The sequence below is a fragment of the Mustela lutreola genome, chromosome 3 (assembly GCF_030435805.1).
Source record: "Mustela lutreola isolate mMusLut2 chromosome 3, mMusLut2.pri, whole genome shotgun sequence".
NCBI classification, from domain to species: domain Eukaryota; kingdom Metazoa; phylum Chordata; class Mammalia; order Carnivora; family Mustelidae; genus Mustela; species Mustela lutreola.
In genome coordinates, this window is record NC_081292.1 from 207560878 (window position 1) to 207587551 (window position 26674).

General features: G+C 47.5%; 1 protein-coding gene across 6 annotated transcripts in view; it reads left to right on the forward strand.

Annotated features, from left to right (window-relative positions):
- The window catches only part of STAT1 (signal transducer and activator of transcription 1), a 63542-nt gene that overhangs the window by 12452 nt on the left and 24416 nt on the right, over positions 1-26674 (forward strand). For 5 of the 6 annotated variants that reach the window (XR_009352111.1, XR_009352110.1, XR_009352109.1 and 2 more), the window contains 19 exons: positions 1505-1594; positions 2262-2340; positions 3259-3350; positions 3768-3919; positions 6065-6223; positions 7769-7861; positions 9281-9340; positions 11544-11573; positions 11659-11752; positions 12848-12889; positions 14093-14176; positions 14594-14692; positions 15759-15894; positions 17252-17301; positions 17999-18093; positions 18863-19008; positions 20968-21153; positions 22204-22279; positions 23193-23295. Coding sequence is in view for 3 of the 6 variants with exons in the window: in XM_059168561.1 (XP_059024544.1) it covers positions 1505-1594; positions 2262-2340; positions 3259-3350; positions 3768-3919; positions 6065-6223; positions 7769-7861; positions 9281-9340; positions 11544-11573; positions 11659-11752; positions 12848-12889; positions 14093-14176; positions 14594-14692; positions 15759-15894; positions 17252-17301; positions 17999-18093; positions 18863-19008; positions 20968-21153; positions 22204-22279; positions 23193-23295 (1866 nt within the window). In the remaining 3 variants the exon portion in view is untranslated. Of the gene's footprint in view, positions 1-1504; positions 1595-2261; positions 2341-3258; positions 3351-3767; positions 3920-6064; positions 6224-7768; positions 7862-9280; positions 9341-11543; positions 11574-11658; positions 11753-12847; positions 12890-14092; positions 14177-14593; positions 14693-15758; positions 15895-17251; positions 17302-17998; positions 18094-18862; positions 19009-20967; positions 21154-22203; positions 22574-23192; positions 23296-26674 lie in introns of those variants that run through there. The other variant, XM_059168563.1, reaches the window with a different exon arrangement.

The following is a 26674-nucleotide window of genomic DNA, read 5'->3' on the forward strand; positions in this document are numbered from 1 at the left end:
ATACAGTTAGACAAGAGAACACCATGAGAGGCATAAGAATCAAAAGGAATGTCATGGAGATATTGGCTGTCCCTGAGTTATTCATAATTTTAATGTGATCCCAATAGAAGTAACATGTTTCTTTCTGAAGCTGTGAAAGTCGTCAGGAAAATAACTGAGAGAATAGCAAGGAAACCTGCAGAGAAACATGGCAAGAAGACGGGCCCCGCTCTATGAGGTACACACCAAGCCCTCAGGTTAAACACTGTTCAGGTTCAGGAAGAGAAAAACCCATGGAAAATCAGAGAAAGTCTAGAACGTAAAACCAGGTATGAAAGGAACTTTGTGTGATAAAAATGGCAATTCAGAGCTCTGGAGAAAATAGGAACTTTTCACTAAATGTTGTTAAGACACGTGGACAGCCAATTGGGAAAAAAGTTAAAATTGTCCCCACACTTTTTCACAGTAAACATAAGGATAAACTTCAAATGGATTAGAGATCTAAAGGTAGAAAAAAAAGAAACCATTTAAGTGCTAGGTTAAAAATGGGAGAACTTATTTCTAATCTGTCAATACAGAAAGTCTTTCTAGTAGGGAAAATCCAGATATAAAAGAAGAAAATCCTGTTAAGTTTGAAGGGGTAAAAATGCTCACATAGAATGTGCGCTGTGTAGGCCTCAGTAAGGAAGGTCGATGGGCACAGTTTTTGTCATGGGAGGGGCTTTAACTCTAAACAAAAATAGCCTCTTTTTAGAATCTAATCTGTATGAGAACAGTCTCATGTTTACCGCTCTACCACGGGGGTCTAGGACATTGTCTGACCTTGACTTAATAGTGAGTAAGTCTTGCTGTGTGAATAAACCAGGGAACACCTTAAACAGGGAACACAGAGGTGCTGCTACGTCTTGAGTGCTCTGAAGGGCGAGGACTGGATCCTCTGTGTGTCTCGATTGACAGTCATGACTTCCGAGTAGCACACAGTCACTGAAGTCCGGAATGGCAGTGCTGTCCAGTTTCGACAGGCCTCTGGGTCACCAGGGATCTTGTCAAAATGGGGCTTCTGATTCAGTAATCAGTGAGGCACTGAGAGTCTGTATTTCCCACTAGCTCCCAGGCAGTAAGGTGCTGCTGGTCTTGGGGCCACAAGGAATCGTGAGGCTTTATGACAAATAATTACAGGGTTCATGGGAATAATCTTGTCTATAAAATTTGAGAAACCCTGATGTGAACTTCCTGTGTGGTACCATGCAACTGTATGAAATAATGGAAAATTCCAGAAATACTCTGTATATAGTAGACATGAACTGAGCTGAGTCTTTCTGTAGCCTTTTTAACATTTCGCCAGCATTTTCCAGGGCCTTGAGAACTAGCTGTTTCTCGTCAGCGCTGATGTGGGAAGCTTGTAGGAAGTTTCGGAAGGTCTGGGGGGTAGGTGGTGCACAAGGTGTGGACTTGACTTCGGAGAGTAACCAGCAGGTGACTGTGGCAGAGGAACTCATTGGTAACCACGCCCCTCCCATTGCAGGCGCAGTCGGGGAGTATCCAGAGCACTGTGATGTTAGACAAACAGAAGGAGCTGGACAGCAAAGTCAGAAATGTGAAGGATAAGGTTATGGTGCGTACTGAGTCAATATATATATATTTAGCCTCTAACGTTTTGTAAGACGAAAAAGGTTTCAATTACTTGAGTGTAAACGTGGTTAACTGATTTCAGTCTTTTAAGTAGTTGAGAAGAGAAGTTTTGCTGAAGTTCCAAACCATATGCAAACAAAGTAGTTAAGCCAACCAGCAAATAGACTTTTATGGCCCCTGTTACAGCTTCAGACACTGAGCTGCTTTCTTTCTTCCTTGCAAGATTGTGCAGTAACTGTTGACTTTGCCCCATCACCCAATAAACTAGATGTTGCTGCTCGAAATAGCCTTTGATGGCTGCGTTTCTCAAGTTGGCGTGTTCCTGGGGTTATGGAGAGCCCCAGGACAAACATGGCTCCTTCTTTCTCAAGGACCTGTTTCCTTCTGAGCCTGGGAAGGGAAGCATTAAAGTAGAAATCAAGGGAAGCCAGTCTGAAAATAACCATATGTCTTCCTCTTAAAAAAATTATTATATTCTTATTAAGGAAATAGAGATTATTATGTATGTGACTAGAATTTTGCAAATGGAATCCATGTTTGAGGGTGCAGGATGGTTGCCAGGGTTTCTGGGTCCTACAGAAATGATAATTTATTTCCCAAAGTCTTTGGAAGCAGGTTGGTGGGAAAACCTGTTTATGTCTTTATTGTAGTGTATAGAGCATGAAATAAAGACCTTAGAAGATTTACAAGACGAGTATGACTTCAAGTGCAAAACCTTGCAGAACAGAGGTAAGACTTAACGTCTAAAGCAGTGCCCATTGTCTGTCCTTTCCTCTGTTGACACGAGATGAAGAAGGCAAGTATGTCTTCCTGTTTGCCAAGTGCTTTATGGCTCTGAACTGCTGGTCTCAGCTTCTTGATGAGGCGTTAACCTCTGTACTGTCGACCTTCTGAGCAGGTTCCCTTCGCAAGGGGCTGTCTGTTCTGTGCCTCATAGGGTACATAGCAGCAGCCCTGACTTTTAGCCACCAGATGGCAGTAGAACTATTCCTTAATCCCCAGTGGTGACAGGTCAGACACTGCCACATGTTTGGGGGGAGGGATGGCAGGACAGTATCACTGGCTGTCGACAAGGCTCTGTGTCACTCACTGTACTTACTGTACCTAGCCCCCTGATTGATGTAGCCAGATAGGTGTGTGCAGTTTCCCAGCTTGAAGCTCTTTTAAACGATGCAGCTCCATACGCTGGCTGTAACCCTCGCGATCACTTGGAAGATAGCGGGGTTGATCTGGGGACATTATTATATTAGGACAATTTAGGTAATAGTATGAGAGAAAGGAACCTCAGCTACTTCTTCCTAATTGTGTACTTCTCTTTCAAAGCTGCACATACACTTTGTATCTCGGATTTTGGATTTTGTTGGTTATATTCATTTAGATAATATTCTGACAACGATTTAAGAGCTGGATGGTACTGTTTCCAGTTTACATGGGTCATTGAGAACAAGAACTTTGTTTTAGCCTGTCCAATTTTTTTAAACTGATGACATTTTTTTAGTTTTGTTCAGTGAAAATTAAAGATCAAACTTGGATCTGTCAACAGATAACATTTGGATTCTGTTTCTTCTAAGTGAATGTGAATCTTGGATTTAGTTGGTTTTGGTTTTTTTACATTTATACTTACCTGCCATCTCTCTCACTTCACAGAGCATGAAACCAATGGCGTGGCAAAGAATGATCAGAAACAAGAACAGTTGTTAATCCAGAAGATGTATTTAATGCTCGACAATAAGAGAAAGGTAGTGATTCACTTTCCAGAATAATGTGTTGCTTTTGTCACAGACTATAAGTACTGGACATGAAGTTTAGAATAGAGGAAATATTATTTTTATAACCACTTGGCTTAGAGCCCCAGTTGAAATATTTGCTTTCCTTTTTTTTTTTTTTTTTTAAGATTTTTTATTTATTTGTTTGACAGAGAGAGAGAAATATTACAAGCAGGCAGGCAGAAAGAGAGAGGGGGAAGCAGGCTTCCTGCTGAGCAGAGAGCCTGATGTGGGCTTGATCCCAGGACCCTGAGATCATGACCTGAGCCGAAGGCAGAGGCTTAATGCAATGAGCCACCCAGGCGCCCCTTGCTTTGCTTTTTAAAAATATTTTTAAATTCAGTGATTAAAGATGAACCGACTTCACTTTGTCTCTTCCTCTCCCTTTAGGAAGTAGTTCTCAAAATAATAGAGTTGTTGAATGTCACGGAACTTACCCAGAAAGCCCTCATCAATGATGAGCTGGTGGAATGGAAGCAGAGACAACAGAGCGCCTGTATCGGGGGGCCCCCCAACGCTTGTCTTGATCAGCTGCAGAACTGGTAAGACTCCAAATCTGACTGCCGACCCCATGAGCCCATAAAGTGTACATTCCACTTGTTAGATGAAAGGACCCCGTTGAGACTTCTGTTGAGACTTTGATATAGCCCAGCTGCTCCTGGCCCTGGTAACACTTGAAAAGTGCACATTTTTCATGCCTGTGGCCGAGTTCAGCCAAGTTCTGCTTGGTCTGGAGCAGTCCTCTCCCTACTGTGCCTGTCCCATGGGATACGTCATTTGTGCCAAAACACTGGTGGCATAGTCCTCACATCACACAGCTAACTGCTTGAGCCCTAATGTTTAATTAAAAAAAAAAAAAATAGCATGAGACGTTTTCCAGGCTTCCATGAAGTATTGTTTGGACCATTCACTCAGTCAAATATTTAGTAAAACCTTATTAAATGCTGTGTGTCAGGCTAGGACCTGGGAACACACGATGAGTGACGCTTGGTCCTACCAGGGAGGAGTTTCCGTGTGGAGGCGGAAGGTCCATTCCTCACGCTGTGCAGTAAGAGGCCACCGCTGCTCTAATGAAGGGCTGCCCAGGGTTCCGGGGAGGACGAGGGAAGCGGTCACCAGCAGAGTTTCCGAGAAGGGCTCTTGCACTGACTTGAGAGTGAAGGGGAGTCCTTCCTGGAGACCGGCGAGGAAGCCAGCAGGGACAGAGGCAGAGGAGAGGAGAGGCTGGGCGTGAGAGGGGCCTGCAGTACCGCATACTGGAGGGCTGGAGGACGGGGTGCGGCCCTGGCGGAGGAAGGTGGAGGTGGCAGGAAGCAGGAGGCTGCTGAGGCGGTTCTCACGCTGTGCTAGGAACAGGACTTCATCCAGTGCACGCCGATGGGCCTGGCGGGGCTTTTGGTTCAAGTGCAGGGTCACTTCTCGGGTTTCTTGTTTGTTTGACTTGGGTTACTCTGGCCGCAGTCTGGAGGATATAGAGACAGAAAAGCCAGCCAGGTGACCGTGAGCACGCTCGTGTCGTCCAGGGGAGGGCCGACAGACCAGAGCGGGTGGCAGTGGTGGGTCAGAGTGGGGGTGAGGGGAGGGCGGCCTGCAACAGTTCCCGAGCGCCCAAAGACCACAGATCTCAGCAGGTTCTCTGAATGGCTTTTTTTTTTTTCAATTCACAATTAATACTTAGCCATTCATTTGTATTCTGTGGGTTGCCTGCTTGTACTCCAAATTTCTGTCAGAACAGAACTTCCCAGCCCAGTGTAGCCCCTATAACGGGCCTTGAGAACCACTGACACCCCCCATCTCCCGCCCGGGCCCCCAAACCTCTCTTGCTGTCTAGGGAAGTCCTGGGCTGTCCGGAGCCCCCTTGTGGTCATTTGTCGTGTTCGCATGTGTGCCATGGTTTGAAGGAAGTTGGGAAGCCCCAGTTAGGATCCCCGGGAACTCGCCCGCTGCCATCAGCCCGCCTCTCCTTTCATGGCTAAGGGCTGCTCCTTGGTGCTTGGAACTGGATTCAGGAAGTGAAACCGTGAAGCGGAGGAGATGTGTTCACTGGGAGATCTTCCTCTGTTACCACACCAGGTAGTCAAGCCGCAGTCGCACAGCCTGACTCGGCTCACAGGCCCTTCACTGGGAGGAACAAGGGACCTGAAAGCAATCACGAGTTTCCTCCGTGGTTTACATTTTGAGTGCCTAGACCGAGCGCTTTTGCCGCCTTCTTTCAGTTCGGTAAAACAGTAACCTTCCTTCCCTCTCCTCCTCCTGACCCCGGCCTGTCGTTCCCTCACCGTGCGGCTTCCCCAGCTTCCAAGCTGTTCTCTTGCTCCTCGTGTCCTGATACACAACCTGCACGGCCCCTCGCTGCCTCCCGCATCACCCATCACAGCATCTCCTTTGCTGTGTCCTCTGCCCTCCCTGCCTGTCCCTTTAAGTCCCGGTCATCGTGCAGGTCAGCAGAAGTCACAGGTCTCCAGCAGGCCCCACCTCCGCAGGTCTGGGCTGAAATCTGTTGATTTCTTCCTCCCACACAATACTCTGTAATGGTGACGTGAACCTTGTTCTCTGTGCAGAGAGTGGCCGCGTGGATAACGTCAGGTGTTCTCCGGGGAAACCACTCGCCGGTTTCCACATTCCCTGCAGGCCAGGTGGCCTGGAGGCAGCTTCTGATCGAGGCCCCGCATCTCGTCCTTTCCCAGGTTCACCATAGTTGCGGAGAGTCTGCAGCAGGTGCGTCAGCAGCTGAAAAAGCTCGAGGAGCTGGAACAGAAATACACCTATGAACACGACCCTATCACAAAAAACAAACAAGGCCTGTGGGACCGCACCTTCAGCCTTTTCCAGCAGCTCATTCAGAGGTGATTGAGGGGACTCGCTTGCACGTTCTGCAGTTATTTTACTGGGGGGAAATTTCACCGTGATTCGGGTCACTTAAAAGTTTAATACGTTGTGTAAGTTGTTTTAGGGTGGTCACCTCTTCCTAAATGCCTTGTCCGTACCGTCCGCTCTGCGGCTCTTCATTCTCGTGGCCGGCCAGCCTGGTAACTCACCCATTCTACTGCTCCCTCTCTGGGGGCCAGTCTGTGCCGAGACCTGCCAGTCTGTCCTGGGGCGGTTTGTCCCCTCCTTCTCACTCCAAGGCCCCATGTGTTTCAGGCTCTCAGATCGTCTTGCTGAACTCATGCAGTCACTTCCCAAACATGTCCCTTCTCAGCCCCTGTGATGCTGTGCTTCCCCAAGCAGTGTCCAGCCTGGCTCTTTGTCACCTGCTCATCCAGGCGGAGCCTTTCAGCTGGACACTTGGGCCCCAACTCCCCAGCCTGGCCCCAGCTGACCGCTCCAGGATGAGCTTCCCCACACACCTCATTTCCAGGCAGACCTCGTCTGCACCAACTCCAGTCACTTTGCCGTGCCTCTCCTGTATCCTCTGCCCCCCAGCCACCTTCTTTGAACCTCATCTCAACATTGTAAGCTCCTGGGAGTTTCAGCTTGTGTCTTGTCGTGAAATCTTCCCAGAGTTCCCAAACATGTTAGCTCCCTTCTGGATCTGCCTGGCTGTCTTTGTTCTTCTCCCATTCTGGATTCATTATGTAATTGTGTGTGGATTTCTGTCATCTGTGACATGAACTGGAAGTTCTTGGAAGACAGAGATGTGCCTTTGTCCTCTTTTATCCCCCACAAGGACCTTGTGCAGTGCCTTGTTCATGGGCAGTTGTTCCAAGTATGCTTCGTAGATAAATGCACTGGGTAGAAGGATAAAGTTCACACTGCAATTTCTGTGTGTGTGTGTGTGTGTGTGCTAACATGACATAATAAAAGAATATCCTTGGTTCCCTGTGGCTCATGTCCAGACAGCAATACCTCAGTGCTGTATTTTGAAATAGCAAGGATATTTATTTCCTTGGGTTTTGGAATGCAAATGTGATCTTTTTTAAAATGAAAATGCATATTTGGAAGTGTTTATTAGATAGTAAGTATTACCAGACTGTCTTACTAGAAGTACAATTTTCCAGAGGATCCTGAACTATCCATTTCAAATTATGGTAGCAAGCAATGTGTTACACGGTTCATTTTCAACTATAGTGAAATTTCTTTTTATTATTTTTTTTTGTTTATTTTTATTTTTAAATTGAGATGTGATTGGCAAACCACATTCATCAGGTTCAGGTGTAGGACATAATAATCTGAACTTGTATCTATTGCGAAGCAGTCGCCACAGTGAAAATGTGCAAATTTGCAAATTCGTGCAACTCAGGGTTTTGCTTGTCAGAGGTGTCACAGGTCACACTCTGATCTCATGTGGAGTGCAGATGTGGGACGGCTATGCCCTCTAACCCCCCTCCTGTTGGTACTGCATCAGCCTTAATGGAAATGCTAATCTGCACTTTGCTTGGAATTTACAGCTCATTTGTGGTGGAAAGACAGCCTTGCATGCCAACTCATCCTCAGAGGCCGCTGGTCTTGAAGACCGGGGTCCAGTTCACCGTGAAGTTGAGGTAACCAAGATGAGACAGAAACCCTGCACCTTCAAGTGTGCATCCTCCCCTGCTACACCACACTGTCGCGGAGGATACTTAGAGGAAGCAGTGGTGCAGTAGGCATTTCGATGTGAATTCTTATTTAGAATATCTAAGAGTCCATCTTTTCTATTAAAAGAAATAGAAATGTAACAGATATTTATGTACACACACGCACACACGATTCCCCCCTGTAAATGTCATGTGCATTCACTGTAAACAGGAATTCGAAAGGGCAGAACTGCATCTAGTAGATGCAGAAGTTCCCAGCAGTTTTGTGCCCTCCTGAGAACAAGCTGGTAACCTGGGCTTCACATAGCCCCGAGACCATATGTGTGCAAGAACATGGCCTCGTGACTGGTTTTTCTGGTGAATGGGGTCAGAGCTTTCCTCAGTGTTCCAGAGTTGTCTGTGATCTAAATATCTGTAGATCACTGTGGCAAACAGCCTAGTGGCAGTCCTCCCTCCCGGAATTCTCTCCATGTCTACACAAATACGGAAATAAATACAGTTGCGTGTGTGTGTGTGTATATACATATATTTTCATACAAAGATACACACATACGTAATATTACCACAGGATTTTAGTTTTAAGAACTAAGGTTCTGCTATACGTTTTTCTCTGTGATTATAAATTGCAGAAGTGTTTCCATGTGAGAACTTAGGGCTGTCCTTTCTCTGTCAAATAGCAAATTTCTTTAGCTGTTCTTCTCCTGGTGAGCAGCTGGGCTCCGAAGAGCTGGCCATAGTCCTTGCTCCTGGGGTGCCGCTCAGTTAGGTCCCGGTGAGGTTCCCTGGCTGCTGGTGTTTCAGCATCACACCCGAGGACCCGCGGGGGCCGAGGACCCACCGCTAGAAGGGGCACTAGGAGCGCAGTCCCATCCGCCTGCGCCAGTAAGTGGAGCGGACCAGTGAGGGGCTTCTGCTGGAGGTCTCCAGCTCCTCAGAGAAGACACTTGCACATCTGCAGTCTTTCCGTTGTCTTTCCACACCACCTGGAATGACCATAGATGCTACCCTCTCTTTCCTCATTATGGGTCAGAGTTATTTTTTTTTCTCAACAGAACAAACATTAGATAACAAGTTTTAGTAAAAAGTACATTTGCTACTTTTTTGCCCATATAATTGTCTCAAAGTAGAAGTTTTGATAGACCCCAGTGTTGGCATATATAGGGCTATATAGGGAAGCAGGGACCCTCACTCACATTTGGTGGGAATTTATGCTGCAAATGCACTTAGAAAAAATCCCAGTAGACGTATGTGGATGTCGATGCTATTTTTTGTAATAACTGGAGGGAGCAGAGATTATTGACATGGCCACCCATAGGGAGTTGGCATAATAAATAGACTGTAATAGATAATTTTTAAAGTAATAATGACTTTTATTTTTCTTTGCAGACTGCTGGTGAAATTGCAAGAGCTGAATTATAATTTGAAAGTCAAAGTCTTATTTGATAAGTAAGATATCTTATATTATCTAAGATACACACACTATCGAGATGCTGGTCTTGTTAACCAGACATGGACTGATGTGCTGGGGCTATTTCTACGTGACTGCAGGAGGTTTAAATTGATGGCTCCCATTCTGGACTCTGGGAGCCTCCCCCAGAACTGATAGCAACAAGCTGGTGCCTTCTCAGACTATAAACAAACGGAAGAATGGGTGTTTTATGCCTGTGAGCTTGTACTGATCAAGTCTCGAAGCACCAGGCCTGGCCTGCCGCCTCTCCTTCCTCCTAGGCCAGCCTCGAAGAGGAGGGGCCCTTGGGCGCGCACCAGGCTGAGGACTGTCTCATGCAGTGATTCTGTGGCCATTGTGGGTTGTTTCTGGAACGCAGCTGACAGCATTTTGCAGAGACTTTGTGGGGCCTGCTGGATCCACCCTTGTCTTGACAGCAGGGACCCGGAGTGGGCAGAAGTTCTCACGGGGGTCTAAACGGAGTAGTCCTATCCCATTTGCCCTTGGACACTAGACCTGGACTAGTCTTGAACTAACCACTGGCTCCCACCCCGCCCCACCCCTTGCTTTTTTTTTTTTTTTTTTTGTTAAGATTTTATTTATTTTTTATTTGACAGACAGAGATCACAGGTAGGCAGAGAGGCAGGCGGGGGGTGGGGAGGGAAGCAGGCTCCCTCCTGAGCAGAGAGCCCGATGCGGGGCTCCATCCCAGGACCCTAAGATCATGACCTGAGTCGAAGGCGGAGGCTTTAACCACTGAGCCACCCAGCTGCCCCCACCCCTTGATATTTTTAATGCTTTTTTGTGTGTGTAACGTACTCGTTTAACAAGTTTCAAAACCATTTATGATGATCCAAGTCATTTTCCTCCGGGGTTTTGTCTTTCTGCTCTCTAACGCTGTTCTTCACTGTGCTCTGCGCCTTTGTCTTTCTTGCCATCAGCTGCGGTTTCTCTGTGTGGCAGCTTTTGGTGCTTAACACATCACCCCAAAACATCAGGCTTAAAACCCAAAAGCTTATTTCTCTTATTCTGTGGGCTGTAGGTGGTCTTTCTGGTCTGGATCAGCTTGATTGTTGCGGGGAGTGTCCAGTGTCTGAGGTCCTGGCTGGGATAACTGGGCCCTTCTCTGTGGGGTTCCTTTCAAGGGGCTAACCTGGGCTTTTTTGCATGGGGACGGCATTCCGGGTGGGTAAGAATAGCCACGTGTGATGCGTGCGGAGGTGAGACTTGGAGCTTGTGCGGCATCCCTCCCGACCATTCTGTGGGCAAATCCCAGTCAGAGTCACCTGGAAGGTTCCAGGGACAGGGAAATACACTAATATCTCTTGAAAGGAAAAGAGGCAGATGTTGTGGCTGTTACACTGTGCTCTGTCTCTCCTTTGGTTTGTTACTGCTCTTTCGTCCTTTCTCTCTGTTCCACTCTGGGTTTTCTTCTTAGCTCTGATGAGGCACTATCATGCTGTTCCTTTTTCTTTAAGTTCTGCGCCACCACCACCCCCCGCCCCTGAAATGGGGGCAGTTGGTCACTCACATAGCTAATGGTGATTGTCATTCACAGCAATGCTGAGCTTCTCATTGAGCTAGGAAAGGTCGCTGGCCCAGGTACCTGGGAGCCCAGACGTGACAGAGTCAGCACGGCATTGATGCTAGAGGCCAGGCTGCTTGAGATTGAACCTCAGATTTAAAACTTAAACTTGACTGTTTCCCCCAAATAATTGACTATTCCGGTCCTTTCATAAAAGCATTAAGGATCAGAGAGACTAAAAAAGGATTTAGCTGTCACGCTGGAAGTTCACTAATCACACAGCTGCAACGGCTCTCTCTTAGCCTGGGGCCTCACACAAGGCAGGCGACTACTCAGGAAACAGCCAGAAGTGCAGCTTATTTATGTCTGCGGAGGGTGCGCTCGTGCCCTTGCACCCGTGGCTTAGCTCACCACTCTCCGTGTCCTGCAAGGTGGGCGCCGGTAGCACCACATCTTACAAGTGAGACATGTGAGGCCTGATGGTTTATTTGCCCAAGGTCACTCAGCAATCCTTGGCAGAGCTCGTGTGGGTCGATTGGGGGCTGGGGGGCCAGGAGTGAAAGGACAGAAAGCCCACAGGTGTTGTATATTTCTAGATTTTTGTTAAAGCTCATCTCAAAATTTAAATGCACATACATGATTTTATATATATATATATGTGTATGTTTCTTTTTCAGAGATGTGAATGAGAGGAATACAGTAAAAGGGTACGTCAAGCACCTTGTACTAGATTTTACTGTGTTTGTTTAGAAGTTCTAAGCCTTTTAAGTATTTCTGCTCTGTATTGTCTAGATTCAGGAAGTTCAACATTTTGGGCACGCACACGAAAGTGATGAACATGGAGGAGTCCACCAATGGGAGTCTGGCGGCGGAGTTCCGGCACCTGGTAGGAGACAAGCTTTCCTGTTTCTGTGGGTTGTGTGTGGCTTAATAGGACCCATTTTCCTTGGAGTGGAACCCGGTTCGCTGTGTGATGTGGACGCACCCCTGGAGAAGGCTTTCTAGAGTGTGTGGCTGCTGACTTCACGCTGAATCTTCCTTCCTCCTCCCTACCTCAGGCCCGTTCTGTGCCGTGCTCTGCCAGTATCTTCTCCAGAGATACTTGCTGGGCCACAGCCATCTCAGCAAAACATTCCATAACCCAGTGTACATATGAGTGACCTGTGCCTGGTGCCTCTGCGACCTCAGTGATCACTGATCATTGCCCCCACATCCTGCCTGCTCCTTCTCCCTGCTCCAGCTGTGGCAGGCCCCCAGAGGCTCTCCTTGGCCCATTATTCACTTTCTCCTTCCTGGCGGTCTTGCCCCCGACCACTGCCCCCACCGCTTTGTCTCCAGCAGAGTTGGCCCATTCCGCCAAGCCACAGAAATCCTGCAGGGAATTTTAAGTGCCTTTTGCCTGCCTCTGTGAGGTGGTTCTGACATGTTGCCCCTGACCCTGGTGTGCTCCCTGGGCTGGAACCTGCAGTTAGGGTCACTGGCAACAGTTCCATAAGCCGGCAAATTGATAGTTCGTGAAGCTAGACCTTATAGGAGAGCCTCGGTCCAGACGTGGGAGTCGCACAGTGCCCAGAGCTGCTCTCAGAGCTCCAGAATGCTTCCATTAAAACCTCAGGGATTGAAGTCCTCTTGAGGGCAGGCTTAGCTGTGCCCTGAGCGGGGTGGGGGCGGGGATGAAGCAGTTAATGAAAGTTAAGGGGGATCATTCAGAAAAGCTTGCACGGGGCGGGGGAAGGGAGCAGGCTGTGATTCCCTGGGATCCTTCCATGGTCACCTGTGTCTGCATGGTGTCAGGGTGCTGGAAAGGGGCACTTAGGCTTAGGAGCCCACACAGGGGTCATTTCATGTCTTGTTCTGCATTCTGAAAATCATTTCACATCCTTTATTCTTTCTAAACCGTGACTTCGATCTGATTTGTAGATGAAAATAGCAACTGTGAGCATTATCATGCCGTTTACTAAGGTGGTTTCTTATTCTGTAGCAACTGAAGGAACAGAAAAATGCTGGCACCAGAACTAACGAGGTGAGTCCTCCTCTGTTTTGAATGGTCTCTAAGAGGCAGGTGTGTCCAGGCAGGTTGGCTCAGGGCCGCTGCACCTCAAAGAGGGGTCCTCTCCTGCAGGGGAGAGGATGAGCTCTGAGACACAGTGTATCTGTGATAACAGTAAAAACCCACTGCCTTCACACTTTCTGTTTGTTAGATGATTTCGCACACGACGTCGCTGGGCCCTCCCAGGAGGCTCCCGTGCTACTCACATCTCACATGCAAAGAAAGTGATCCCGGGAAGTTTGTAGGATGTAGCTAAGGGTACACGGGAATTACTGTGTGAGCTGGAATAGAGGCTGGTTTGGGGACTGCCGTGCTGAAAACTGAAGCGTGGCAAGAGGGTTTTCTCACACCTGCGTTCCCTACCCAGAGGCAGCGTGGTTCTGACAGTTCCCTTTTTACAGTCACTGTAATGCATTAAAAACTGAACTGTGGACAGAGGACAGAATGTCTGGAGTTGGTTTGGTTTGGAACGATTTCATGCTTTGTGCCCACGTAGCAGGCGCTCCTTGCAACCACACCCAGCAGAGGTTGTGTGGAAGAGTGGGACAGACACCACCCAGGGCCATGCGGACACACACCGCTTAGCCCTGGTTTTGTCCTTCACTCTCACCGTGACCTCCCGGCTCCACTCCTGTGAGCAGAGAGAGCAGCTCCTTCTCTCCTGTTCTCAGTTGCTGTGGTGCTCCCAGGGGAAAATGTGTATAAAGCCACTTAGAAAACTATTATATTTCTACACCGGGGACTTTCTGACCTGCCAGGCTTATGCAGTTCAGCCCTTCCAGTAACTAATCCCACCTGGAACACGTGTCTGCTTCGCCGGTTCGCCCGGGGTTGGAGCCGGATGGGGCAGCAGGCAGGGCGGCTGAGAGCCAGGAAGCTTCTCGTTACCAAGAAACCCATGAGAAGCTTCTGTTTCCCTACTGACATTTCTTACTGTTAATCTGTAACCCTGGCCAGGGTTTCAGAAATCTTGTCCTTAAGAGAACACGGAGATACAATAATTGAACCTGGGGTACATTCGTGAAAATGGGAATTTTTTTCTGAATTGCCTTTGGCTGGTTGGCAGTCAGGCTCTCTGCAGCCCTTTTTAGTCCTTATGAGGCCCCTGAAAGTTGCAGGATGTGTGACTGAATCACTGTATTCCTTTTTTTTTTTTTTCCCCATCTCTCTTTGAAGGGCCCTCTCATCGTTACTGAGGAGCTTCACTCCCTCAGTTTTGAGACCCAGCTGTGCCAGCCTGGTTTGGTCATTGACCTCGAGGTGAGACATACATGGTTCAGACCTGGGAAATTTTATTTTTATTTCTCAGTTTTTGTTCTAGACATATTGACTTAATTGCTAAAAAGGATGATCTTTCTCAGCTAATACTATCTTGATGTTAACTGAATTGTTCAGGAGGCTAGAGAACCGAATTCAGCTTTAAAAAGCTGCAAACTAAATATCCTAGTTGAGGTGTCGTATGTTAAACTATTACATGAGGCAAGGAGACTTATTTCTTAATTGAATGGTAGAATGAAAAATAAGCTATGGACAAAAGTTAACTTTCCATTTTTAGTGTTCAAATATAAAATACGTGCAAATTTGCAAATCACCCTTTGCTCAGATTTAAGGCTACACAGTGGTCTTCAGGTGATACTTCTGTGATTCGAATGATTTCAAGGTCTTTATCATTTTTAGACGACCTCTCTGCCCGTTGTGGTGATCTCCAACGTCAGCCAGCTGCCGAGTGGTTGGGCCTCCATCCTGTGGTACAACATGCTGGTGACAGAACCCCGGGTATGGAAAACTCATCTCCTTTTGCTCAGGCGCTAACCATCATGTGGTTTGTGCACATCTCACAGCACCCCTCAGGGCTAGAAGTTGAGAGAAAAGTGACATAACAAGTGCTTTTGTTAAGGATCTTCAGTAATTCTGGAAAAGGGTAGCACCTATATGTATTAGAAATGAGAATTGCGGTTTTCCTTCTGTAGGAATAAGCTCAGGCAGTAGATTTCCTATAACTTTTACTGTGGAGGAGTTGATTTATTGCTTTTCTTAAGAAAGTGTATATATCTGCTAAATCAGCACGCTCCGTTCTTAAGTCTGCATACTCACTGTTAAGTACAGCTGATTCTCATTATTTCCTGCACTTACATTCTTTTCTTTTCCTTTCTTTTTTGTTTTGCTTTTTTTTTTTTTTTTTTGCACTTACATTCTTGAAAGTCACTTTGAACACTGAATGATGGCTACTGGACCTGTCGATACGTGGCCTTGTTTATGTATGCTTCTGTTTAAAGATGACTTATCTAACGCATCTGTTTTTGCATTCACATTGAGCTCAGGCCAGCAGCACTGTAGCTCATGCCTGAATGAAGTGCATCTAAGCGCTTGTATTTGCTCCGTGAGGTGCGTGGCAGCCATCTTGCACTTAGGAACATCAGGCGGCACCGAAGTGCTATCCTTGCAACCATTTTAAAAATGAAATTTTTAAAGAACTGAAAAAAACCCAAAAGGCAAAGGACACTTGCTTGTGGTATGAGAGCTGAAACAAGAAGGCAGTTGCGTGGTCTGACTCTCCTGGAAACATCCATGTCGGGTGACCCCAGTCTTTCACCGCTCTATTCGTGGTGTCCACAGATGACTCCAGAAGTGCCACGAGGAGCCATTTATGGGTTAAAGTAACTTAGCATGAGTAGATTGCATTCATGAATGTGAACCTCCAAATAACGAGAATCAACTGTGTTTCTCTTCTGTGAAAACTTGTGTGTGTCACGGAAACTAGAACTGAACTTCAGGACAGATCTGGGTCTGAGGGCCTTACTTGGGACCGACTGTCTAAGCTTTTGGGTATTTTTTTCTCTAGAATCTGTCCTTCTTCTTGAACCCACCTTGTGCACGATGGTCTCAGCTCTCGGAGGTACTCAGCTGGCAGTTTTCTTCTGTCACCAAAAGAGGTCTCAATGTGGACCAGCTCAACATGCTCGGAGAGAAACTACTCGGTAGGAACTTTCTCCATATAAGAAAATTTAAATTCATAAGGATATGTCGACTTATTCCTTTCTCCTCTTTGCTCTATTTTGATCAAGGTAGAAGAGTGTTTAAAAAAAAAGAGTTGGTTGGCTTTCCCAGCTGCAGCTTGTTACAGCTGAATGAGAATTATATATAGCTCACTTCAGAAGTAGGTGAAATTTTTTAATTAAAAAAAAAAAACTAAAAAGAATCATTTCCCGATTATTTCTTATTAACATTACTGAGCAGGTTCTAAGGGAAATATTTTTGAGTTATGTAAAATATATTAGTTGTGGCTGAAAGAAGTTCCTTGATGAGAAAAATGAAGTCTTATTAACCTAAAAATGAGAAAAAAGTAAGTCCTCAGCATAGTGAAAATAAGTAAGGTCCTGGAGCCACCTACTCCATAGGGTACACCCAAGGCTCTGGTCTCAGGGTCCAGGCCATGATAGAGAATTCCTCTTCAATAGCTAATGTCATGGGTTTATTAGTCTTCCACATAAGGAAATCAAAGACCAACTAGCCCCAATCTTCAATGAATGAGAGTTATCTGAACTATTTCTTTAAAAATCCACAGGCAACTTTTTTCCCCCTAAATTTGCTTTCTATATGAAGAATTGTGTATATTGCAAACACCAGAAGCCTCCTCCTAACCAAGTAGCTCAGTATGTCTTCTTGTGGCCACGTAGCTGTCACAGTAGGGGGTCTTACACCATTTAATAGGATGTAAGAAATCACCTCATTCCATCTCCTTATTTGGTGAGAATTAAGACATATCTTTTTTGCCTATAATGGCTTATTTGTGGTTCTCTCCAAAGAGAGATGACAGGCTCACACTTTTGATGGCCTAGGCTGCTTTAATTTGTGAAGTGGAGAACCCCTCAGCCTCCTTCCCCTCTGTCATGTCTCCCACTTGGCTTTTGATCTATATTGGCCTCCCTCAGCCCATGTCCTCTTTGGAGAAAGGCTGAGGCAAATACCCAAATAATATCCAAAATAAGCTTGGACAGTCAAATGTCAGTGAAATAGATCACCTAGGGGTGATCTTGGTCTTAGTTTGAAGCTTGAGAAAGCTCCGAAGGACCTGTGGGAGAGAAGCGTGCTGAGGAAGGAGGCGGCGGCCCCGGGAGATGATACTGCATAGACAGGGACCAAATGAAGGCTTCTCCAGAAAGTACAATTAATTTAGCATCAGTGTGTCTCAGAGTATCAACCATGTACATAGTCTTTCTCTTCTGGGTATTAGCTCTTTGAGAGGATATACAAGAGCCATCTTGGTTAGCCAGTCTAAGAAAAGCTTCAGAGTCCATTTCTGTTTCCTGAAAAAGCTTATTTTTATTTGGTTAGGTCCTAATGCTGGCCCTGATGGTCTCATTCCATGGACAAGGTTCTGTAAGGTGGGTACTGTCTGGGTTTTCTACGCTCTGAGTTCTCGCTCTCTGTTGAGGTTCTCCTGTTGTTTGCTGTGGTAGTTACTTATCTTTGTGCTTATTTTGGCATGTTTGCCCAGGCCTGTGGAAACCCGGGGGCAGGTTGTTTACTTTCCTCCAGTGCAGAAGGTCAGTCTCCAAGTGTGAGTCTGACAGGAAGCGCCTGTGTGTGTGATAACATTCTTTCTATCTGAAATGAGCCTTCCGTTTACCCACACAGTCCCTTGCCTGGCAGCATTTAGCATGAGAAATGCGTGGTCTGTGCCGGCTTGGACGGCCCGATGGGCCTGATGAGTTTCCCCAAGCCTGCTCCAGCAGAGGGACCAGTTGGAGGGAATACTAAGACCCCTCTGGAGTGGCCAGGCAGTGCTGACAAGCTCACGCTACTGGATTTTACTAGCAGGAGGGCAGCTTCTGTTCTGTGATTCACCCTGGAGGTCATTCCCTGGCTAGTTCACTACAGTTTAGAGAGGGAAGCAGAGGGTGGCCTGAGACAGCGAGCTAGCATGGTGTCTGCGTAAGGGGAGGGGCGGCTTAGTGGGGGTGATGTTAGTTTTGGCAGCTCTTCACGCTTTCCGAATTAAAATCCGATGGCAGGAAGAGGCATGGTAAATCACTATTTTGAATTTCTTTGTTCCTAATGTGTGCATTTGTATACTTGCAGGAAAACATAAATGATAAAAATTTTCCCTTCTGGCTTTGGATTGAAAGCATCCTTGAACTCATTAAAAAACACCTGCTCTCTCTCTGGAATGATGGGTAAGGGCCATCGATCAATTTATTTTTTAAACGTAATTTTAGCACAGGCTCCCTTACTGCAAGCTGGAGACCCACCTGACCTGGACAGGCCTCACAATTGGACAAGACCTGTGAGTGTCTCACAGAAATGGATGCTTCCGGGCTGTCCTGTTGGGGCTTCATGATAGTGGAACCTCATCAGATTAAACTTACACTTTCATAATCTATAGATATGTATTTTCAACACTTAAACGGGATTTTTTGAGTGTCATTCGTGCATTCACTGATTGAACAAAAGCTTAAGCACTGATTAACTGTATTGCCACTAGGAAGGAAGAAAACCCTTTTGACCTCAGTCAGTGGTTTTTACCTGACTTACCAGGGTCAGCTGCTGTTTCAGCAAAGGCTTTAACTTACCAGAACGTGGAAGGACATTGTCCGAGCCTTCGTCTCCCGTACGAAACGTGCAGGAACTCGGACATTTTCACGGCCTTTAAAAATCGCGGGAAACAAATGGTCCTCAAGTAGACACGCCGGGCCCTTACGTGGCGGGTCCATACGGACCATCCGCAGCATCCCCTTGCCGGTGCGGATCACGGGCTGGGACTTCCACAGACACAGGCCAAGCGCTACCGGAAGTGGCAAAGCGCTACTGGAAGTGGCGAAGCGGGCGATTTCCCGCACCTCAGACGGGCTCCACATTTTCACCCCGGTTCTTCTGTCGGCTCTCCACAGTCGATCTGGTTTCCGAGGCGACGCTCAGAGCACCTCTTTCTCTGTCCCCACGCAGGTGTATCGTGGGCTTCATCAGCAAGGAGCGGGAGCGCGCGCTGCTGAAGGACCAGCAACCCGGGACGTTCCTGCTGCGCTTCAGCGAAAGCTGCCGTGAAGGCGCCATCACGTTCACGTGGGTGGAGCGCCCGCAGAACGGAGGAGGTGAGCCTGCGCGCATGCGTGCCCCACGGGCCCCTCTCCCTCGGGCCCCCGGAGCAGCCGCGGTGAGGTCACAGCCAGGTGGCTGTCAAACCCACCCCCTGAGCGTCGCCAAGAGGGTGTGATAAGTCACCAGGAATATTCGTGGGTCACTGCCCGGGTGGAAGTGACGGGTGAGATACAGACGAGGCCGAGCGCTGCTCTTTCTGTCCCGCCCGCTACCTGTAGGGCGAGGACGTGTGTCCGCGTGGCTCCCTCGCAGTTCGGGGAGGACACCCACGTTGTGTCCTCCAGGCACGTTGTGCCCCCAGGGCCACGCGGGGAGGCCCCCCTGGAGGCACGCGCCCCCCCCCGCCCCCCGACATGCTCCGGGTCAGGGATCCTGCGCACCCCGCACCGCCCTTGGCCCCCGACCCGGCCCTGACCCTGCATGCAAACCTAGCAGGGTCAAGTCTGGCTTTGTTCTGTCCGGGGTTTGCTCTTCCTCAGATGAGTTTGCAGCGGAAAGACGCCCAGCACCACCGCACCCTGCAGCAGGGTCCGGGGAGAAGGCCGAGCTGTGGAGAGATGTTAGATAGGGTCCTTTCCGCACTTACTCTCAGTTTGCACTCTAGGCGTGCTGAGGGAACCCAGTGACTTTCCTGCCTTCAGGGGACAGGTGCAAAAATGGGGCATACTGGGGCGCCTGGGTGGCTCAGTGGATTAAGCCTATGCCTTCCGCTCAGGTCATGATCTCAGGGTCTTGGGAGCCTGCTTCCTTCTCTCTCTCTCTCTCTGCCTGCCTCTCTGCCTACTTGTGATGTGTCTGTCAAATACCTAAATAAAAATAATTTTTAAAAAAATTCATTTGTTTAAAAAAAAATGGGGCATACTTCAGTTCTATTTTTTTTTTAATTTTTTTTTACTTAAAGATTTTGTTTATTTATTTGACAGACGAAGATCAAAGTAGTCAGAGAGGCAGGCAGAGAGAAAGGGGGAAGCAGGCTCCCTGCTGAGCCCAGAGCCCAATGTGGGGCTCCATCCCAGGACCCTGAGACCCTGACCTGAGCCACAGGCAGAGGTTTAACCCACTGAGCCACCCAGGCGCCCCTATTTTTATTTTTCTCCTAATGAAAATTGAGGAAGGCTGGAATCAGGGCCGAGGATAGGCAGTAGATGTTAGAAGCGGCCTTGTCCATCTTCTCCAGTAGTACCTTTCCCGAGCTAAGTGAGCGACGGAGCCAGCCAAGCCGGAGGCAGAGCTGAGGTCCTTGGCATCCAGAAAGCTTAGGCGGGGCAACACCAGCTCCAGATCTCTGGGATGCTGGCAGCCTGCACATTAGGGCAGAGTCCCCAGAGCATGCGAACGGCAGCCTCAGGAATGTGTGCACCCAAAAGTGAGCTTCTAGGTCAGTCAGGAGGCAGCATTCAGATGACATCTGGGAGTAAGACCATGAGTAAATTAAAGGGGTTTATTGCATTAAGGATTAGAAGAAAAAGTAGCAAGTAGGATCCTTTTTTTGTTTAAAAAATTGGTTTCTGGGTATTGCATTATTTTAGTAAAAAATTACAGTCTTCAGTCTGAAAAGAAAAGCAACTGGAGAGTGAGCTTATTTTTTATTAACTTAATCTGTGGCTTGAGCCAAGAAGATCCAGTTAGTATTTCCCTAGCTGCCCACAGGTGGGGACATCATTGAAGATGCAGGCTACTGAAGATGTTTAATAAACCTCTTATTGCCAGGTTTACCAATCTCAGCAAATAACGACAAGGGCAGTGTTGTTGCAGTGCCTTTATGTTTCTTGTTTCTCAGAAAGGATTCTGATTTATTCAGAAATGAAGCAACACACTGTGTTATAAGTCCTATATCATGATTAGTTCTTACTGGGTTTGCTCAAGTCCATGAACTCTGCAATGTTTTGCTTTTCTTCTCTGTTGTTTTGGGATTAGTCCATGGGACTTACTTGGATCTTCTTCTTTTTTAGAACCTCACTTCCATGCCGTTGAGCCCTACACAAAGAAAGAACTTTCTGCTGTTACTTTCCCTGACATTATTCGCAATTACAAGGTTATGGCTGCTGAAAATATTCCAGAGAATCCCCTGAAGTATCTGTATCCGAATATTGATAAAGACCATGCCTTTGGGAAATACTACTCCAGGCCAAAGGAAGGTAGGTGGGGGAGTGAATGGTCACCGCCCTTATGAGTAAAAGTGCAGTTCGCTCATTCCTGGTATGAGGAGGTTCTTACTTCTTCACTGTCCACAGGTTTGCTGGAGCCGGGGTTTAATAACACACACAGCCCTTGGCTTCCTGGGGGTGCATGGCGCCTGCACAAGCTTCACCCTTGCTGTGGCATTAACTCCCCACTTTCTTTTGAATCACTGTAAACAGGCTTTCTAAAGATGGTATAAACCAGCGTAGCTGAAATATAACATGTTATTTGGCCTGATACAGACAGTAAGAAATGAACAGGAATTTGGTGTTTTAGGAGTGTTGACAAAATCCATTTCTGGTCTTGTGTATTTATTATGTTTTTTTTCTACATGCAGAGTGGTAAAAGGCGTGAATACCATGGCCAACTAATTTATACCAGCCTGTTCCTGTTAAAATTGGGAAAACTAAGGCCCAGGAGAAGCAAAACTGTTCATTTAGGGTGATCTGATTAGTTTATGAGATCATATTATTCCTAGTGATTGTTGTTAAGAGTAGTCCTGAGCTTAGAACAGGTCTCCTGCTTCTTTGTCTTTACCAGATGTATTTGAGAACTTTCACATTAGGTGCTCTGGTTTGGAACATGCCAACAGAGTTTTTTATGTTCCAGAACCAGAAATCTCAATATCCACACAGTTGCTTTGGGAAGAAGATGCCGCTAGCTTTACCCTGCCAGCCATGTATATCGTACCAGCCAGGCTAGAACCACTAACCTAGATAAAGCTGCACATTTCGTGCTCCAGCTTCTGTGGGATTTCAGTCCTGGGAAGGAGAGAGCCTGCAGCTTGACTTCTGTCCTGAGCTCCTCGCCTTTCCCTCTAGGTTGCTTCTGCATTCCCACCAGAATTTGAGGTGATCCAGGCAGGGAAGTCACAGCCCCATAAAGCTACAGGACCCTAACCTGACTGTTAGGGCAAACAGTAAAATTCTGATCAAAGAGAACATTGATCCTCTGTCCTTGGGTAAACCCTGCTAACAGAAAGTTGTACCTGATGTGTTTGCTTCTAGCCCCAGAACCAATGGAACTCGATGGCCCTAAAGGAACTGGATACATCAAGACAGAGTTGATTTCTGTGTCTGAAGTGTAAGTGAACACAGAAGAGAGCCCTCTTTAAAAACCACAGGCCAGCCCCGCTCCTGCCTTCTCACTGTAATTGCTGCTGCCGCCACCAAAGTTGGACTTTGTTGGAAAGATCCTAACTAGAGATCCTGGTGCCACTGCCTATCAGAATTTTACTGCCTTTATAAAAAACAAACAAAACAAACAAACAGAAAAACCCCCAAAACCCTAAACACCACCACCACCACCCAAAGTTGTATTTAAGTATCCCCCCAACTGATATTTTGAAAAAGTATAAATAAAATGAACAATAATGGATCACAGTGGGAAAGTAGTTCTTTTCAATGGAGGAAAGGCCAAAGTGGTGATTGAGATACATTTTTTTCGCTTGCTTTTATTTTGTTGTTTCATTTTATAAAGGGTAGAAAAAAATTTGGAAAAGTCATTGTCAGTTATTTGGCCCGCAGCACTGTCTTGGGGTGAATGGATGTAGCCTTCATGTAAAAACACTCTGGAGCAGCTTTATCTGCATACAAACCTCAAGGTAGGGACGAGGGACTCCCCAGACATTCTTCCGGAGCTTGGAAGCTTGGAGCTTCTTGGCCAGCCTCGGCCCCGAGGCATCGGCCTCGCAGGGTGACACGCTGTCCGTGCTCGCCCGCACCTTTAACCAGGCAGGAGCGGCGCAGGTCCCAAGTCTGGCTACTTCTCACTCACATCTCTAGAGTCCTGGACGTTTCCCAAGGGGCTGGGCTGGGGACAGGAACCTCCTGCAAACTGTACTTTTCCAAGTGTCGTGCACGAGCAGATGCCCTGAGGCAAAGTAAAGATCTCCAGTGACAATTCCGTCACAGGCCGAAGACGAAATGTCCAAGCTGGCACCACCATGTGCACGATCTCAGTGTTAACATGTCCTTTTCCTCTCTCTCCATTTTAGTCATCCCTCTCGACTTCAGACCACAGACAACCTGCTCCCCATGTCTCCCGAGGAGTTTGACGAGGTGTCACGGATAGTGGGTTCTGTCGAGTTCGACAGTATGGTGAGTACCCGGTGGCAACGGTGTCAGCTCTTGCCGAGCAGGTGTCTCTGGGGCCGGGAGGGCACCTGCCGCTACTCGGTTCGGCTGCGGGGTATCAGTAGCAGCCTCTGGCAGAGCCGTCGACGGTGCGTTTTAGACCAGCCCTAACCAGTCAGAGCCTGCTGTACTTCAGTAAGCTTCCTCAGCACCAGGATGCTTTATCCCTGGCACTCAGCACTTTCCAGAAACTGAATGACATTTCAGGTATTTCAGAGTTTCACCTCTGCCCTTTGAAGTTGTCCTTGCCGAAATTTCATGTGTTAAGGAACTACCGTTTCTCTGATAAGAAAATGTTTTCCTTCAGCCTGTTATTTCAGCACTGTGTCTGGACGCAGGAGTGTTATTTTTAGGGAGAGCGAGGACTGATGCTTGGCAGTTAGCAGTCCTTGGAGGCTTTACCAGCGACAGAGGAATTGTCCACCTGCTTCATATTTGAGGACCAGTCTCTGCTGCTCGCAGCCGCGGTGGCCGGGCGCTTGCCAAGAGTAGCAGGTTCTAGGAGTGAAAGAATTATGAGTGTCACGACCAGAATAGGAACAGGGTTGTCTCCAAAAGAGAGAATCTATTGCCTTTGCCTTTGAGAGAATGTTTCTCAATAAATCAAATAGTATTGTTTGCCTGTCGGGCCAAAATCCTTCCTCTTGAAGACTTTTTTGTTTGGCTGGAATTTTGCTGACACTGTTTAATTTGGAGCACTTTTCCATGGGAAGCTGTTCTGGTTTATTTGTTAAAATGTGTTTACTCCTTTAAAAAAAAGTCCTGCCTGAGTTATTACCATCCTTTCTTCATCAGTTTCTTGTAACTGGTACCTGGCACAGACTGTGTGCTCAGGGGGTGAGGCAGGAGGGCAGGGAGGGGAGAGGTGGAGAGGGGATGCCACCCTTCACACACCTGGGCTCATGTAGCCATGCGTGCATGTGACGTCGGTGACATCTGTTGGGAGTCAGGTTTCCAGTGTGTAACTTATCTCTTGGTCCCTTTTTCTTACCTGAAGAAGCCCAGGCTGAGACTTTTAGAGACCATGATTTCTTACACCTTCCTGATTGTTGAAAATGAAAAAAGTCACTTCTTTTCCTGTTGGCACGTGTAAAATGAACCTTTTCTATGGGCAAGGACTCCTCCTGTTGGAATGTAGCCCCTGAGGCTACTATAAAGTACTTATGAGCCCAACATAAAAACGGAACAAATGCAAAGCCCTCCTCCAGGAGTGTAAGATCTGTTGGCAGAACCACAAAATGGCTGACCTTCTTTCGTGCCTTCTTTGTTGTTCCTGAGCAAGGTACATTATCATCACAGTCAGCCTCAGCCCCGTTGGTAGGTGAGACGTTCTGTGTACCAGGCACCCCACCAGGAGTGACTTCATCAGTCTTCACAACTGCCTTCCGAGTAGCTGCTACTGTTCTCAGTTGTACAGTGTGGGAAAGGAGCCCCCATCCCAAGCTGTCCAACTGACTAAGTGGTGGAGGGAGCATGGGAATCCAGCCGGTGGGTCTGTAGCGCGCAGGCTGTTGCCTCGCCTGGAACGTCTCCCAGAACAGCAAGAGCTTCCTTTCCTTCCAAACATCCACCGCAAGAGAAACTGTTTGCACAGGACTCCCTAGGTCTTGTTCCAGTTTATCAGGACAAAGGCAGCGTGGCCTTTGGGTGGGAAGCCTGTGTTTGGGATTCGGAAGTCCAAGTTCCGACTCTGTCATCACCATTATTCCCCTTGACCTTAAGAAAATAAGATGGATTAGTTGCGTCTGTCTGTGCAAGTGTGTCACTGACTTTCTCTGTGCTCTTAGAATGATACTGGGAGAGGGATTTAAATTCTCTAAATGAATGCCAGGAAATGGACACCCCCCCACAGCCATTCCATTCCAGATAATTTCATTCATTTCATTTGTAGGGCAAAAGAAGTCTGTTTTGCACACCCACACGCACGTGCACACACGCACACACGCACACGCACACGCACACGCACACACACAGCTCCAGGTTCAACCTGTAGAAGACTGAGAGAGCTTGGGGAGGTGATAATATGGGCAAGGCACCGGCTGGACAAAGTAAAAGTTGGATTAGTCCCCAAACTGGGTAGACTCTACTTTATCTGTCTTTGGCCTTGGCCATGACTTCCAGTCAGCATCTGCTTTCTGCTCCTGGCGGGAGAGCATATGCTGTGAAACAGCGCGGCCTCTCCTGGGGCCTGCTGTTTCAGCCTCGTCTGCAGGTTGCCACTCTGGCCAAGGGTCAGGACCAGGAGGGACCGCGGGCCCCTGAGGAAACTGCCCGAGAGAGACAGAGCACCAGTGTTTTCTTCAGGATGACTTGAGTATTTGTTTAGTCTGGATTTCCTGTATAACAAACTTTTTCCTCAGGGACTACATGAGAACCAGTCTACTCTCCTGCCAGCCTTTGGCAAAGCTGGTAATAACAGGAACATTTATTGCCCATCTCTCGTTCCGTCTTTTGCTCTAGGCACTGCACACCGTCTCTCAATTAATCCTTCCATCGCGTCCTTCTGCCAGGTCCTCTTAGCCTGCTTTGGAAGAACAAGACCTTGAGATTTAGAGAGGCAGGGTGATAAGCCACAGTCACACATGCTAGTAAGAGACGGTGACAGGATATGGATGCAGGCTTTCTCTCCTTCTCTCTGTCTCCCTCTTTTTCCCTCTCTCTAAAAGTCCACTCTCTCAACTACACATTTCAGCCACACACTGGAACGTAGGGGCAAAACCTTCACTGCGCTTTCAATCCAAAATAATGTTCATAAGAGCCCACTGGGTCCTACCCATCATTGAGCACTTAGGGTTAAAAATAATTAACAATGGACCCATTGTAGAAACGACTATAAATCATTACAAATTCTGACTTGATTGGGTCACTCTGTGGCTTCCTAAATAGGTATTAGAGGAATTCTCCAAAACCTTAAAGGGCAGTTCCCAAGAGGCTTACAATCTAGTCCTGTGTTTCTCTTGGTATTCCGGGAGCTGAGTAATTTTCTGTTTCAGAGGGCTGTTCTCTGCCTTGTGGAATACTTAGCAGCACCCCTGGCTTCTGCTGCCTAGCCCACTAGCACCCCTAGACCCAAACCCAGTCATGGTGATCAACCGTGTCTCTAGACGTTGCTGGAGGGCAGACCCAGGCTGGTGAAGAGCCCCTGGCCTGCGGGGAGAGCGCAGGGACGGAGGGGCGGGGAAGCTAGGAAGTCAGGGGCAGCTGGGATTCCTTGGATGTGCAGTTTACTGCCCACACGGTGCGCTGCTCTGGTGAGCTGGGCAGGAGGCGCTCTCGGGGTGGAAGGGCAGGGCTGCCTCCTAATTCCGTGTCTCTAGTCTGTACCTGAAAGGCATTCATTTAT